The 14,879-nt window shown below is 40.4% G+C and overlaps 1 protein-coding gene across 6 annotated transcripts in view; it reads right to left on the minus strand.

Annotated features, from left to right (window-relative positions):
* CERS3 (ceramide synthase 3) overlaps window positions 1-14,879 on the minus strand; it is a 125,884-nt gene that overhangs the window by 78,461 nt on the left and 32,544 nt on the right. For all 6 annotated transcript variants that reach the window (XM_058736758.1, XM_058736756.1, XM_058736754.1 and 3 more), the window contains one exon: window positions 7,777-7,950. In XM_058736758.1, coding sequence (XP_058592741.1) covers window positions 7,777-7,949 — 173 coding nt within the window. In that variant the 5' untranslated portion in view covers window position 7,950. The remainder of the gene's footprint in view (window positions 1-7,776; window positions 7,951-14,879) is intronic.

The raw sequence follows: 14,879 nt of genomic DNA on the forward strand, positions 1-14,879 counted from the left end.
CTGCATACATTTTGGGACACACCTTCAGCACTCAGCTAGGCAGTTGCCAACTTTGCCTTAGCCTTCACTTTCTTTTTGCACAGAGCCTCAAGATCATCCAGAGGTGAGAGCTAAGGGCCTTCTCAGATCTTTCCTGGGCACGTGGATAGCCCTGGACATACTCAAAGCTCTACAACTTCAAGTGGCCTTCTGATTTCCAAGAATATGTCCGATCTTTTCAAAGCCCTCTATGGACATCTCATTTTCCATTTTATTTTATTTTATTTTACTTTATTTTTTATTTTATTTTTGACGGGGGGGGGAGGGGAGAGGCAGAGGGAGAGGGAGAGGAAGAGGGAAAGAGACAGAATCTTAAGTACCTCCACACTCAGTGGGAACCCCAATGTGGGGTTCAATCTCACAACTGGGATGTCCTGACCTGAGCTGAAATCAAGAGTTGGATGCTTAACCAACTGAGCCACCCAGGAACCTTTCCAGTTTTCCTTTTTAAGTATTTTGCTTAATCTATTGTTTGTCCCAATTGTTATCTACTACCTCAGGCAGTTTCAAAGTTAAACTATTGCCTCTACTTGTTTTAGACAAGCACCCTCAAGGAAAGACTTTTCTGAGTCAGATCCAGTACAACAGCCTTGTAAGTACTGTATTCTAGGCAACCACAAGACAGGTCAGGTAAGGATAATTCTCTGGTAATGATGCTTTGAAGGAGCTCTAACTCTCTTCTGCTCCCTTCAATGGCTGCCAAGGTGATGGTTTCCACTGAAATTACAGGTTGTTGGTTTTTCAAGGCTATCACAGAGGTGGAAAGGAAGGATAGAAATAGGGAAGTTAATATGCCACAAAGCTTGCTATTCCTTCCAAGAGTCAGTTGTTTTTCTTAAACAACAATCCCTGGATTGTTAATTATGAATTCTGAAAAGTTTATTTTGACAATTTTTGCTAGTTTTCTGATTGCCTTTAGGGAAGACAGAATTTTTAGAGGAACTTTGACATTTTTGTTAATTTCCAGGGTGTAGTGGTTTTAATTTGCATTTGCTAATGACTAAGGATATTGGACACCTTTTTATGTGTTTACTTGCCATTTGTATATCCCTGGTGAATTATCTATTCAAGCCTTCTGCCATTTTAAAAATCAAGTAATTTTTTTATTATAATTTAATTATAAGAGTTCTTTATATATTCTGAATTTTAGTCCCTCATTAGATACATGTTTTGCATATATTTTCTCCCAGGCTGTGGTTTGTCTTTTCATTCTATTTACATTTTTAAAATAACCACAAAGGCAGGGTCCTTGGGTGGCTCAGTCGGTTGAGCATCCAACTTCGGCTCAGGGTTCATGAGTTTGAGCCCCACTTTGGGCTCTGTGCTGACAGCTCAGAGCCTGGAGCTTGCTTCAGATTCTGGCTGTCTCTCTCTCTCTCTCTCTCTCTCTCTCTCTCTCTGCCCCTCCCCCACTCACACTCTGGCTCTCAAAAATAAATAAACATTAAAAAAATAATAACCATTAAGGCATTTTTGCATATCATATAATTCACCTTTTCCAAATATACTATTCAGTGCTTTTTTAAGTAAATTTACCAAGTTTAGAATCATCATCACAAATCAGCTTTAGAAGATTTTCATTGTCCCGATCTAATCCCTTATGCATATTTACTGTTAATCTTGTTCCCTCTCACCCCTGCCCCAGGAAATCACTAATCTATTTTCTGCCTTTACAACTTTGTCTTTTTTGGATATTTAATGTAATGGAATCATAAAATAATATGTGATTGTTTATATCTGGCTCCTTTCACTGAACTTAATGTTTTTGAGGTCCATTTGTATTTGGGGATATATTTGGAGTTTGTTCCTTTTTATTAATGAATAAAAATCCATTGTATGTATGTATAGACATACATTAACAATGTCTTTTGAAGAGCAAATACTTTAGCAGTTTACCAAGGGAAACAAGAACATGTGTCCTTATAAATTCTTTTTTTTTTTTTTTTTTTTTTAATTTTTTTTTTCAACATTTTCCATCCATTTTTGGGACAGAGAGAGACAGAGCATGAACGGGGGAGGGGCAGAGAGAGAGGGAGACACAGAATCGGAAACAGGCTCCAGGCTCCGAGCCATCAGCCCAGAGCCTGACGCGGGGCTCGAACTCAAGGACCGCGAGATCGTGACCTGGCTGAAGTCGGACGCTTAACCGACTGCGCCACCCAGGCGCCCCTTAAATTCTTGTACTCAAATATTCATAGCACCTTTATTTGTAATAGCTAAAAACTATAAACAATCCAAATTTCCAACAATTAGTTGAAGGATAAATGAATTGTGGTGTATCAGTGTTGAAAGACTACCCAGCAATGACAAGGAATCACTGATACATACAACAACATGAAAACAATCTCCAGTGCATTATGTTCAATGAAAGAAGCCAGACACAAAAGACTATGATTTACATGATTACATTTCTAGTAATAGAAAAGGCAAATTATGCTGATAGAAAGCATATCAGTGATTGCCAGGGGCTAGTAGGAAGGGAGAAGATAAACCAGACAGGGTACAGGGAAGTCTTTAAGCTGATGGAAATCTTCCATGTCATAATTGTGGTGATGGTTACACGACTGTATAGTGGCTAAAAGGCATCAAGTTTTGGATGAACTCTATTATATGTAAATCATACCCCAATAAAGCTGATCTTAAAAAATAATGATATGTCCCTATTCTTTCTTCAGTTCTAACAAAGGCTCTATCTTCTGCCAGGTCAGTCTATTTTAGTACTTACTTAGAGGTTTCTGTGTTTAATTAAACGCCAGAAATTTTTGGTTATGAATGATCATTTAGCTCTTCAATTCACTTTTTTATGACCGTGGGAGTTGAATAAAATTTTTTCTAAAACAATTTGATAAAATATATAAGCCAATCCAACTTCCAAGTGGACTGAATTCTCCTGGAAATGGCCCATACATTTCAGAGACGTAGAAAAACAAACTAAGTATGCGCCACATGTACATAGAGCAATGTGGATAGATCATAAAACACGAGGCTGCATTTTTACAAAGAAGAAAGAAAATGAGGTCTCATCACAATACCGTTTATGTCAACCAACGATAACATGCACTTTATGTTTATGCACATGTTTTGCCGGGTCATACAAACAAAAAGCCATCAAATCCATTAGAACCCAGAGGGCAGGAATGGACTAGGAAACAAGGATGAAAGGTAATTAATGAAAAGAGTTAATTCAAATCAATCAGTCAAGAGGTCTTACACAGACCAAAGAGAGAATGCTATGATTTGAGAACTATGATTAATTTTCCCTTCACATAAAATGTCCAAATCAAACAAAAACTAAGATGTCCTCGAAACTAACAAAGTCTCCAAATACATATTTGACAAGGTTTTGGATAAATAATGGAATTTGTTCATTTGTCCAACCTACGAGTTGAAACGTTTTATTGGGAGGGAAACATTCATTGTTTTTACTAATAGAATAACACAAATATACAATGTTTTAATATGGTAATATTCTCAGTCAGAGTCACTCAATGCTCTTTCAAATGTTAGAAATGAAGAAATTAGGAACAATTTTAAAAGCAAAGCAGAATTGAGCCAAAAAAAGCTTTATGCAGTAAAGGAATACAACCAACCTCAAAGCCGAATAAAGTGTAACATTCCACTCTAGAGGGTCATGTGGGAGATTAGTATATGGATAAATATATACAATGGGTGAATATACATATCCATAGCACACTTGCTGATCTGAAGAACCCACCTGTATTAAAATTATCAATTTAACCAAAAAAGAGAAATATGGTCTCTTTTTTTTTAAGATGCCCAGGTTTCAAGGACAGAAATAACATTTTTGACGAAACACAGGAAGTATATAGTTTTCTATTTTAGTATTATCTTTCCTTTTCAAATAAATCTGGAAAATCAATCACTTCATCTGATGTAAGTGTAAATAATTATGAAGAGGTACTTAATTTAAAACTCTGTTTTGAAAAAGGAGAAAAGAATGGAGTATAAAAATATTTGATAAACTGAAAAGAGAAGGGAGACAGGTCTTAACTCTAGAAATACCTTAGAGATTAACTTGCCTGAACTTTCATTTTATGGATATGGAATATAAAAAAAAAATGTCCAAGAGGAAGAAAAAAGAATGCGAACTTCTGCTCCCATGTAAACGGTTCAATGTTAGGTTAATTGCCAAGGAATGAGTCTCTCAGGTTTGCTACTATTGCAGAACTGAGCCTTCAGATGGCCCCATGCAGACACCCAGACAGCCCCCTCTTCATCTGGCACTTCATCAGTTGCCTGGGAGCCAAAAGCCTAGCAATTTGAGATCCCCCTCCCCTTTTTTCAATATTCTTTTATAGAATAAAAGGAAGGCAGCCCTAGGCAGATATTAAGCATGTGAAGTCTAAATACTGTTCCTTAACCACAGGGCACCTGGGTGACTCAGTAAGCGTCCAACTTCGGCTCAGGTCATGATCTCGCAGTTTGTGAGTTGGAGCCCCATGTAAGGCTCTGTGCTGCCAGCTCAGAGCCTGGAGCCTGCTCTGGATTCTGTCTCCCTCTCTCTCTGCCCCTCCCCTGCTTTCTCTCTCTCTTTCAAAAATAAATAAACATAAAAAAAAATTAAATACTTCTCCTAAACAGAAACAATAACCCACTGGCATAATTATGGTCGATTCTCAGTTGCTAACGAAGGATTCAAAGGCTCTTTGAACAGAGTTTAAGCCGGGGTTTATTTTATTTATTAAAAAAAATTTTTTTAATGTTTATTTATTTTTGAGAGAGAGAGAGAGAGAGACAGGGTGCGAGTGGAGGAGGTGCAGAGAGAGAGAGGGAGACACAGAACTCAAGTCAGGCTCCAGGCTCTGAGCTGTCAGCACAGAGCCTGAGGTGGGACTCGAACTCACAGACTAACGGACTGTAAGCTCATGACCTGAGCCAGAGTTGGCCGCTCGACCGACCGAGCCACCCAGGTGCCCCAAGCCGGGGTTTATATGAGAGAACAAAATATCTGGAGCAATGTAAGTCTCAGATAACATTTGAGTCTAATGTTTTTTAGACATATTTTGAGACGATTTCAATTTAGGACAGTTAATAACAATCCTTCTTCAACTCTTGGAAATTGCTACAGATGGGTCATTCCACCTTTCCTTCTTTGAAGAATGGGGACATATTAGCCCATCATGAGCTTATGTTGCTCAGTAGAAATGGTAGAAACGGGGAGTGTATTCAAGGCACAATTAAATGAAAGAAAAAAGATTACCTTTTGACTTTACCACCTCCGTCCTTGCCTTGACCTTTCTGGGACCACAATTTACTTTGAGACAATGTGTTTATTCCACAAGTATTTAAATTTGAGTGGCTCAGATCCCCTTTAAATCACATTTCAGACACATAAAGGAATGCATAGAAGAGTCTGGAAAAACTGGTTAGAAAGTGCTGTGCTGGACTCCCCACTACCAACCCCAGTCAGCAACAACAACATGCACATACATATATGCCACAAGCTAAAACTTAGAAGGAAAAGGAGTCCAAAATACAAAGCAAATGTCAGTCCCTTTCAAATGATCTACTTCTTTGTTCTTTATCAATTCTCTCTCTCCGTTCTTGCTATTCTAGGAAGGGACATCACTTTCTGATCTTAAATGGCTCCTGGCTAGCACTAAGGGATAAAAATAAACCAGCCAAATCACAGCTACTGGTCACTTCATGGAATGAGTACGTGTAATATAAACACAGTCTAGGACCAAAGAAGAAAGGTTTCGTGTGATAAATATATCATGGGAGATGCTGAAACAGTATCAAATTTACATGAGTTTTTAAGATAGTTCAGAAAATTTCACATTTGCTAGCTTATGTTTTCTGCATTTTCAAGAGATACTAACTAACTCTTGTCTGCCATCAGGAGTATTGTACTGTGAAAGTCCAAGAAGTACTGGTATAATGGGAAAAGAAAAACCCAACAGCCCTGAACTTGGTGTCATAACATGTCAGTTCATGTCCCAAATCTACCCCTTGAATACTAACTGTGCAATCTTGGCCAGGTTACTCACTTCTTATTTTCTTGACTAAGATCACATCAGTTGTGATTTTATGTACTTGTTAAACTGTAAGTTTCTATTCAAATGCAAGGTGTAAGCAATATTTTATTTATGACATATGTGGTTTAATCTAATGCAAATGATATGGTAAACCTTGAAAAAGATATAAATGCATGCTTCAAAAGACATAATCTCACTTCCAAGTTAGATTTTCCTTACTTCTATTGCATTCAAACAGAGATGTGAGGCTAGTGGACCAACACATCATTTTCTGTAGTGAATGGAAAAAGCTAAGGGTGAATTATTGGGAGTTAAAGCTACATGAGGAGATTGGAAAAATGACATAGACTATACTTAATCTCTTGAGAAGAAGCAAGAATGGTCCTAGGAATTACAAGTGGATTGGATTCCTTCCTGATTATTGTTGGAGCAGCTTAGGCTAAGACAGAGCAAGTTGGTCCTCCACAGCTGTGCTGCTTTGGCAACCAAAAGAGTTTTCTAGTTCTAGTCCTGATCAAAATGTAAAAAATGGAGCTGTCCACCGAGAAGTGGGAAATCAGCAGTGCAAATCAGGAGAAGACCTGGATGCCAAATTCAAAGATCACCACATGCTATGCAAGACAAGCAAGGAGTTCAGGGTAGTAGAAAGTAATTTGCTAAATCGGACGTGCAGCGGCAAATCCTACTTTATTTATGCATTCTTTGACAAATCCAAACATGTGAGTAAAAAGTGGAATTAATGGTCAAAAAGGAAGAACATTTGCAAATGTTTCCAGCTAAAGTTTAAGTGGTATCCAGGGGCTTCCTCTTCCTCTCGATAGCAATAGCACATTGTTGGCCCAAGAAAAGTTGTTATTTGCACAAAAACCTTTTGGAGAGTCTATGAAGCAGAGTTGGTCAAACTAACTCTTGAGATAAGGACCCTGCAAATGGTTATAAACATATGATCTGAATTACAGTTAGTCTTGGACTAAATGATCTTTATCAAGTTTTGTCTTAAGTTTTTCCAACTTTGACATTCAAATATTCTTTTTGCTCCAAAAAAGTTAATGTGTTAATAACAGTTTTTGAAATAGAGACAGCCATGGAGATTATAGATGAACATTTATCTCCTGTTATCATAACACAAGCACAGTTTTAATAAAAAGGTTGGAAGCAGTATCTATTTAAATTAAATTAAAGAAAAAGAAAAGTTTGCTTTTTCTGAGAAAGCAAATTGATATTTTTTCTTTGATTTCCTTATACTTTGGAATGAAGGACTGCTATTAAAACTTTCAGTAAACCTTTAAAATTATGCTATAAAGCAAATATTAAGTTTGGTCTTTAATGAGCCATTTTTGCTATTTTATAGGCATTCCAAAATGACACAGACTCTTCTAGCACTGACTTTCTGGGAACGTTTATCCTTTGTCAGACAGCATGGGACATGGAAGATGAAGTGGGTCCCCACGTTGTCACTGGCACTAATAAGTCCTATGATCCTTAACATCTCTTGACCTCAATTTTCTTCACTGTGAAACTAACACACTTGAGGAGATTGTGCTCCTAATTTTCACTTGTTCGGCTTCTAGATAATGTTTGGCGTATATACTATTTGATGAACTCCCCCAGAAATCTGTAGCCCATTAATGGCCACCTCTGAACAACAGATTATTTAACGCTCTTACAAAGATTCCAGTATTCCAGAGTTGGGGCAAAGAAGAGGAATGGGAAGGAAAGACACACAAATACTACTTACTTTTCAAAGAAATGTCTGATAACCAGCAAGACGAAAGCATACGGAATTGTCATGTACAAATGAGAGGGTTTTACAAAGACAAGTCCATCATGATCTTCAAGATCTGACCACTTTATTGTTGGAGGAAGCCAGAACCGTTCCAACCAAAACCATTCTTTAAACGTCTGAAACATTCTAGAGAGATGGAAAAAGAATATGTTAGGCTTATAAAGCAAATACTTAAAATTAAAATAACATCGAACACCATTACTCAAAATACCTATGCCAGAGAGTTTTGAAGACAAGGCAAAATGGAATCCTGTTATTCAATGGGTTTCATGATTGTTCATTGCATTAAACAAGAATTACTCTGCCGATACTCTCAGAACAATTTGGCTGTGGCATGGCAAACTGAAGTTTAACATACCACTGTTCATACTTTTGGCACAACATACATTGATATCATGGGTATGTTTCTTCCTCTTCTATGACTCTATCTATGGTATTAAAAATTATTTAACAGTAATCTATCTCTACACCTTCAACATGCCCAAGGTCAACCTCATGAAAGCTCCAAGTATGTATAAATCTACATTAGTATCCTGATAACTTCTTTGGGAAATAAAGAATAAGTATATTTAATTTCATAGTACAATAAGGAGCTCAAATCTGTTCATGTCAACAAATATTTATTGAGATTCTATTATTTGTCAACCACTGTGCTAGGCACTGAAAATATAAAGATTGAAAAGATAGCATTCTTGCCTTGAGGACCTTACAGTCTTGTGGGCAAGGCAGGCCTGAATATCTAGATGACTTTGACATATCTTTTTTAGGTACAATAAAAAAGGCACAGGGTGTTGTTGGAACGAGATGATGGGCACTGAGCCCAGCCAGGAAGTGTCAGAGAAAGATCCCTGGAACAGATGATCCTTGAGATGTCCTGAACAATAATGGAGATAAACTAGGGAAAGGCAGGAAATGGGAGTGGGAAATTGAAGTTTTAAGGAGGGAAAAATGCTATGATCAAATAACCAGAAACAAAGAAGAAAACAGAATTAGATGCCCTAATCTCATTGTTTAAGCTATGAACAATTTTTAGTCTTGACATATTGACCTTGAGGATGTTTTGATTTCATCTTTTAATAGTTAATCAGAGAAAGGAATAAAAATGTCCTCAGATTGATCACAAGGTGGTCAAAGTAACTCTATCGAAACATCTTGATTTGTAAATATTGCAGTTCCCGTTGAACACGACCAGCAGTTTGGTACTACTACACTGTAAGAATCCAAGGTGTGGGATGGTTACACACAGGTGCCCCGACAGTCTAAGTTCATTGCCTCGGCACGCTTCTTAATAGTGCCCCCTTACTTTCAGAAGTGCTCTAGTTTGGCCAATAAATCATATGGTCACTCTCATCAAAAGGCTGGTGAGTCAAGTAGGACTTTGTCATGGAGGGTGTGAGACCCATGCTAAGTAGCTTGGACTTTAGCTAATGACACCCACTGAACAGTATTATGCAAAGGAGTAAAATGGTCAGATATTTTTCAAAGGCCACTTGGCAGCCAGGTCCTCTGTGAGCCCAAATGGTGTCTTTCTGCAGATAGGAGGATGGTGTTGCCTCTGGGCAGACACAGCCCTTCTACCCAGGGGGCTGAGGGCTGGATGTTAAGGCCCCGTGAGTCCCCTGGCCAGGCACATATGTGGCTACTTGGTTGGCAGTGGTATGGAGTCCGTTTCAGGAGACAGGAAGACTGGAGAGCAATTAGGAGTTTCAAGCGCTGAATACAGTCAGAAATGGGAAGGCTTGCACTGCAGTGCTGGCATCAGGCACTGAGTATGCTGATAGTAACATCCTACATGAGACTACACATGAGATCCCGACGAGGTAGAGAACAAAGAATTAAGAGAGAAGTGAGGTTGAAGGGGGAAATAGACAACCCCAAGAAGCAGAGGTCAAAGAACAAGTATGATGGGAGGGACTAAGGACCCCAGAGGGCAGGAAGTCTCAATCAGAGGTGAGGATCAGAGGGTGGAGTCCTGACGTTACAGAGTTCCAACTTCAGGTGAGGAAGAATTCCGGAGTGTGGACCCCGATATCCTTCTGAAAAATCCACACCCCAAGCAACAGCTGAAGCCTGCTGAGATAATTCTGTGCTTCATTTCGTCTCTCATCCAATGTTAAGAGATGTGCTTATCCGAAGTAGCATTAACTCGGTCACACCCACAGCTGCAAGGCTTGTGTGCAGAAAGAGAAGTGCTGACTTCTTTCTCATGTGTTAATTATTTCATTCTGATTTCTACTCTGGGGGAGGATGAGTCCTATGAATATAGCTGCAGTTGTGCAAATATGGAATGAAGATAATCAAGAAAGACTAGTTGATATTTCCTCCCTATCAGGCTGTGGGGCTACAGAAAGGAAAGGGGTAATCCTGGACTCAGGGAGCTTATGACTGAGTCAGGACTCATGTGGCTCTGGACTCAGAGGGAGGCAGTGAGAACAGGGGAGAGGGTAGTCAGGAAGGGGAAGTCACACACTTTGGGAAGGGAACTGGCGATTCAAGCTCAGTTGCCTGGGCCATCTGACATAACTGGCCAAAAGAAGGCATGAAGAGAGGTAATCTGTTTTGAATGCATGGCCAGATACAGCTCAGTAAAACAACAGGCCTAAGCCTTGAGTCCAACTCCAGCTGAAATTCAAACTTCCTACAGATCTCAGAAACCAACTCTGGCCATGGGAGGCTCTGTGTAATGGGCAAATCTTGGGCCAGGCCTTAACCTTCACATCAGAATGAGCTACACCTGCAAGGGCAGAGAGATTTTTTTTTTTTTCCCTAAAACTTTGCCTCAGTATGTTCATAACTTTGTTGGCTGTAAATTTAATAGTCTAAGGGTGCCTGGGTGGCTCAGTCGGTTAAGCTTCCAACTTTGGCTCAGGTCATGATCTCAGTTTGTGGGTTTGAGCCTCGGGTGGGGTTCTGTGCTGATAGCTTGGAGCCTGGAGCCTGCTTCGGATTCTGTGTCTCCCCCTCTCTCTGCCCCTCCCCCACCTGCACTCTGTCTCTGTCTCTCAAAAAAATAAATCAATGTTAAAAAAATTTTTTTTAATTTAATAATCTAGGGTTCAGGGAACAAACAGCAATGGTGATTGAGTTACTTTTTCTTTTGCTATTGTTATAGTAATTGTTATACAAAATAGTTCGCTCACTCCTAGAATGCAACTCCAGGCAGCACAGATTATTTTGTCCAGAGTGAAAACCAATTAAATAAATAGTTTACAACAGCTATTTAGGAGTTGCCACTCTAAATTATGCCCTTGTGCCTCATATGCAAGCAATGAACCAAGATGTTGAAAGCCATAGTAATGCTAATATCCCACAGCTTAAAACATTTAAAGGGAAATAGAAACAATACAAAAGTTGAGGGTGGCCCCTGGAAAATGTGGCTCAGACTGCGAAAAAAATAAATCTAATTATTTATTCATTCTTTTTTATGTGCTGCCACCAAACATCAATTATTGCTGCTTCAAACAGTCAAGGATCCCTTCTTCACACCATTCACAAAGTTTAACTCAACATGAAGCACAAACCTTATAGGCCTTTATGGATCCTTATAGGGCTAAAATTAAAACACTCTTAGAAGACTAGATAGGTTTACGCAGTCCTGTGGGTTAGGCAAAGCCTCCTTACATATCACACCAAAAGCACAAATGCCAAAATTTTAATAATTGATAAATTGGACTTCATCAAAATGAAAACCTTTTGTGCGCCAAGGAACACCATCAGGAAGTGAAGAAGACAACCCACAGGATGGGAGAAAATACCTGAAAATCATATGTCTGATCAGTGATTTGTATTTAGACTATATAAAGAACTCTTGCAACTCAATAATAAAAGGACACATAATCCAACTTAAAAATGGGCAAAGAATCTGAACCTGAATATCTCACCAAAGAAGATACACAAATGGCCACTAAGCTCATGAAAAAAACTCTCAACTTCATTAGCCATGAAGGAAATGCAAATCAAAACCACCTCAGAGGTACTGTTCACACCCAGTAGGTTGGTTATCATCATAAAGATAACAGGTGTTGGCAAGGATGTGGAGGACATGGCTGGTGGGAAGTAAAATGGTACAGATGCTGTGGAAGACAGTCTGGCAGTTCCTTGAAACGTTCACCGTGGAGTTACTGTATGACCCAGCAATTCTACATGTAGGCATTCAAGAGGGTATGTAGGAGAATTGGAAGGATTCATGTTACAACATGGATGGCTCTTGAAAATGTGCTAAGGAGCCAGACACAAAAGGCCACATATTGTATGATTCCATTTATGTGAAATGTCCGGAAGAGGTAAATCCATAGGGACAGAATGTAGGTTACTAGTTCCTTAGGGTGTATGAAGGGAGTGTGGGGCAAAATGGGGAGTGATTGATAATGGGTACAGGGTTTCTTTTTGGGCTGATGAAAATGTTCAAAGATTGAATGTGGTGTTGGCTACACAACCATGAAGATACTAAAAAATGTTGAATTGCACACTTTAGATGGGTGAATTGTGTGGTATATGAATTACATCACAAAAAAAGAAAAAAGAAACAGGAAAGAAGCTTCCTCCACAGGGTGCCTGGATGGCTCAGTCAGTTAAACGTCCGACCCTTCATTTAGGCTCAGGTCATGATCTCGTGGTTCATGAGTTCAGGCTCTGCATCAGGCTCCTCACTGACAGTGTGGAGCCTGCTTGGGATTCTCTCTCTCCCTCTCTCTCTGCCCCTCCCCTGCTCTCTAAATAAATAAATAAATAAACTTTTAAAAAATTAAACAAAGAATCCTCTTCCGCTTCAACCCTTTTAACCCAGAGCTCATCCTGCTAAAGCTTCCCATTATTTCATTTATGGGGCTTATGTTTACCTCCCAAATTCACCTGTGTCAAGCTTGTGTCCACGAACCAAGAAAAGTAATTAAATGAAGGAAAGACTATATCCAGATTCAGATTTCAGCACGATTTAAAGTTCATGACTTTCTGGGGGAAAGAAATAGCATGCTTTAAAAAGCAAAAACAGACTAACCGCCTTGAAGCAGAAGCGGCTGTCCTAGATGATCGCCCCCCTGGGTGTAAGGGTGTTCAGTAGACATCCACAAGCCCATGTTTTAGCTCTAGCAGTGGGCTTTAAAAATTCAGGCGATGCCTCCAGCCAGCCTCTCTACCATCCTGTTACTTCTCTCAGGATGAGATCAGAGGCTAAACACAGAGAAATGAGCTGAAGAAAACCGGGGCCAGCAGTCTCCAATCCTCTGGGCCACTTGGGTCTACTAGCAAGAAACAGGTCACGGTCCCTCAGCCTCCCGCTAGCTGTTCCTACGGCCACAAGCCTGTGCCAGTACCTCTGGCCTCCTTTATAGCCACCTCTCCCTGACCCTAGTGTATCAGACATGCCATTTTGGAGGTAGCCCAGCATCTGGCTCTCAGAGCAGCAGGGGAAATCACCACCAATGGGCGGGGGGGGGGGGGGGGGGGGGGGCGGAGCACTGCCTTTCCCACTGAGAGAGCCAACATGGACCGTTCTCCATCTGCTGACAGTTGGCTGGGATGGCCTAGGCTTGGCCAGTTGGATGCTTTTCTCAGGGCTTTGAGTCTGGAGGAGACAGCGATATCCAGCGGCAGCCGATGGCATCCTGCCTAGGCTGCTGCTGTTGAAAAGATCGTTGTCATCTCTTAGCTTTTTGGCCTTCCTGATCCCATCCCCCCACCCCACCCCCCAACCCCGGTTTCTTGGTTTCCACTGTCATCCAAGTCTGGTCCACCGGCCTTCCTTCAGGGCTGTGGGCTGCTTCCAATGAAGCCCTGTGTTTAAGATGGTTAAGAGAGAGGTGGATTTTGTTGCCTCTAACCAAGAGGGCTTACACGGAGAAGCAGGCATCTAGGGGCAGGCAGCCTGTAGCATTTGTCAGTTCCTCCCTCTGATCTCATCTTGCAGACAACGAGCACTTATTTATCCCCTTTCTTCTCTCCCTCTTCCATTTTGGCTCCTGCACTGCCTAAGTTTCAAATCACAGTGGCATTAGTAATAGTCACTGTGTAAGGTATTTTTTGGTTCAGTGTAAAAGAGGCTGCTGGCCTCCCTGACACAGCCTTAAAAAGATGCGTGGTAGATGACAAGATATATTACCTGTGCAGCCAGTGAAGCGATATCTTTATGCTGTGTTAATGAAGTATAGCAATATTTCAATAATAGCCAGGTGGAAAGAGAATTAGAAAATACTGACATGGGGGAATACTTGCATTTTTTTATGTTAGAGAGAGAGAGAGAGCTCACATTCGAGGAGGGGAGAGGGGCAGAGGGGGAGAGAGAGAGAGAGAGAGAGAGAGAGAGAGAGAGAGAGGATCTTAAGCAGGCTCCATGCTCAGCAGGGAGCCTGATGTGGCACGACATTGGGATCATAACCTAGGATCGTGACCTGAGCTGAAATCAAGAGTCCAGATGCTCAACCGGCTGAATCACCTAGGCATCCCAGGAAAAGCCTGCATTTTTAAAAGCCTACACAGGTTACTGCTGTAAGCACAATCCTGAGCATCGGCAACAATGAATCTGTCATTCAAGCCCTCTATACCGGTGGCGTCTGGGACAGTCTGGGAAGCCCACTGATTCCCATGGCAAATTCGCAGCCCACCTCTCCATTCCTTTAGCTCAGCTCTAGGCCTTTCTGGCAACTGAAATATTGTCAGCTCTGTTGACAACTCTTCTGTCTCTGCTTGGTACGCTCTTTAAGCAAATGTATTTTACTCGTTGGCCACTCCCAGTGCCTTTCTTTTTTTTTTTTCTCATCTGCTACTCAAAAGTCCCCCTTTCCCATCCCTCGTCCATTCTCTGAGTACTGCAACTCCTATTTATATAAAAATATCTGAAGGAAACGTAGTATTTAAAAATATCTGAAGCTCTTTTTTAAAGTAAGAAATATTTGCAAGAAAAATACCTGCATTTATTTCTTTTCACTTTGAGGAAGTATCAGTATTGGAGGTAGCATCACAGTCCAGCTGTGTTTTCCCACCTGCCAATACTGTGGAAGTTTCAAACCCTATTTGCGGCTGCAGCTGCCAGTAGTTTGCAGGAAGACAATCTAACTAAT

Source organism: Neofelis nebulosa, chromosome 7 (genome assembly GCF_028018385.1).
Source record: "Neofelis nebulosa isolate mNeoNeb1 chromosome 7, mNeoNeb1.pri, whole genome shotgun sequence".
In the NCBI taxonomy this organism is placed as follows: Eukaryota; Metazoa; Chordata; class Mammalia; order Carnivora; family Felidae; genus Neofelis; species Neofelis nebulosa.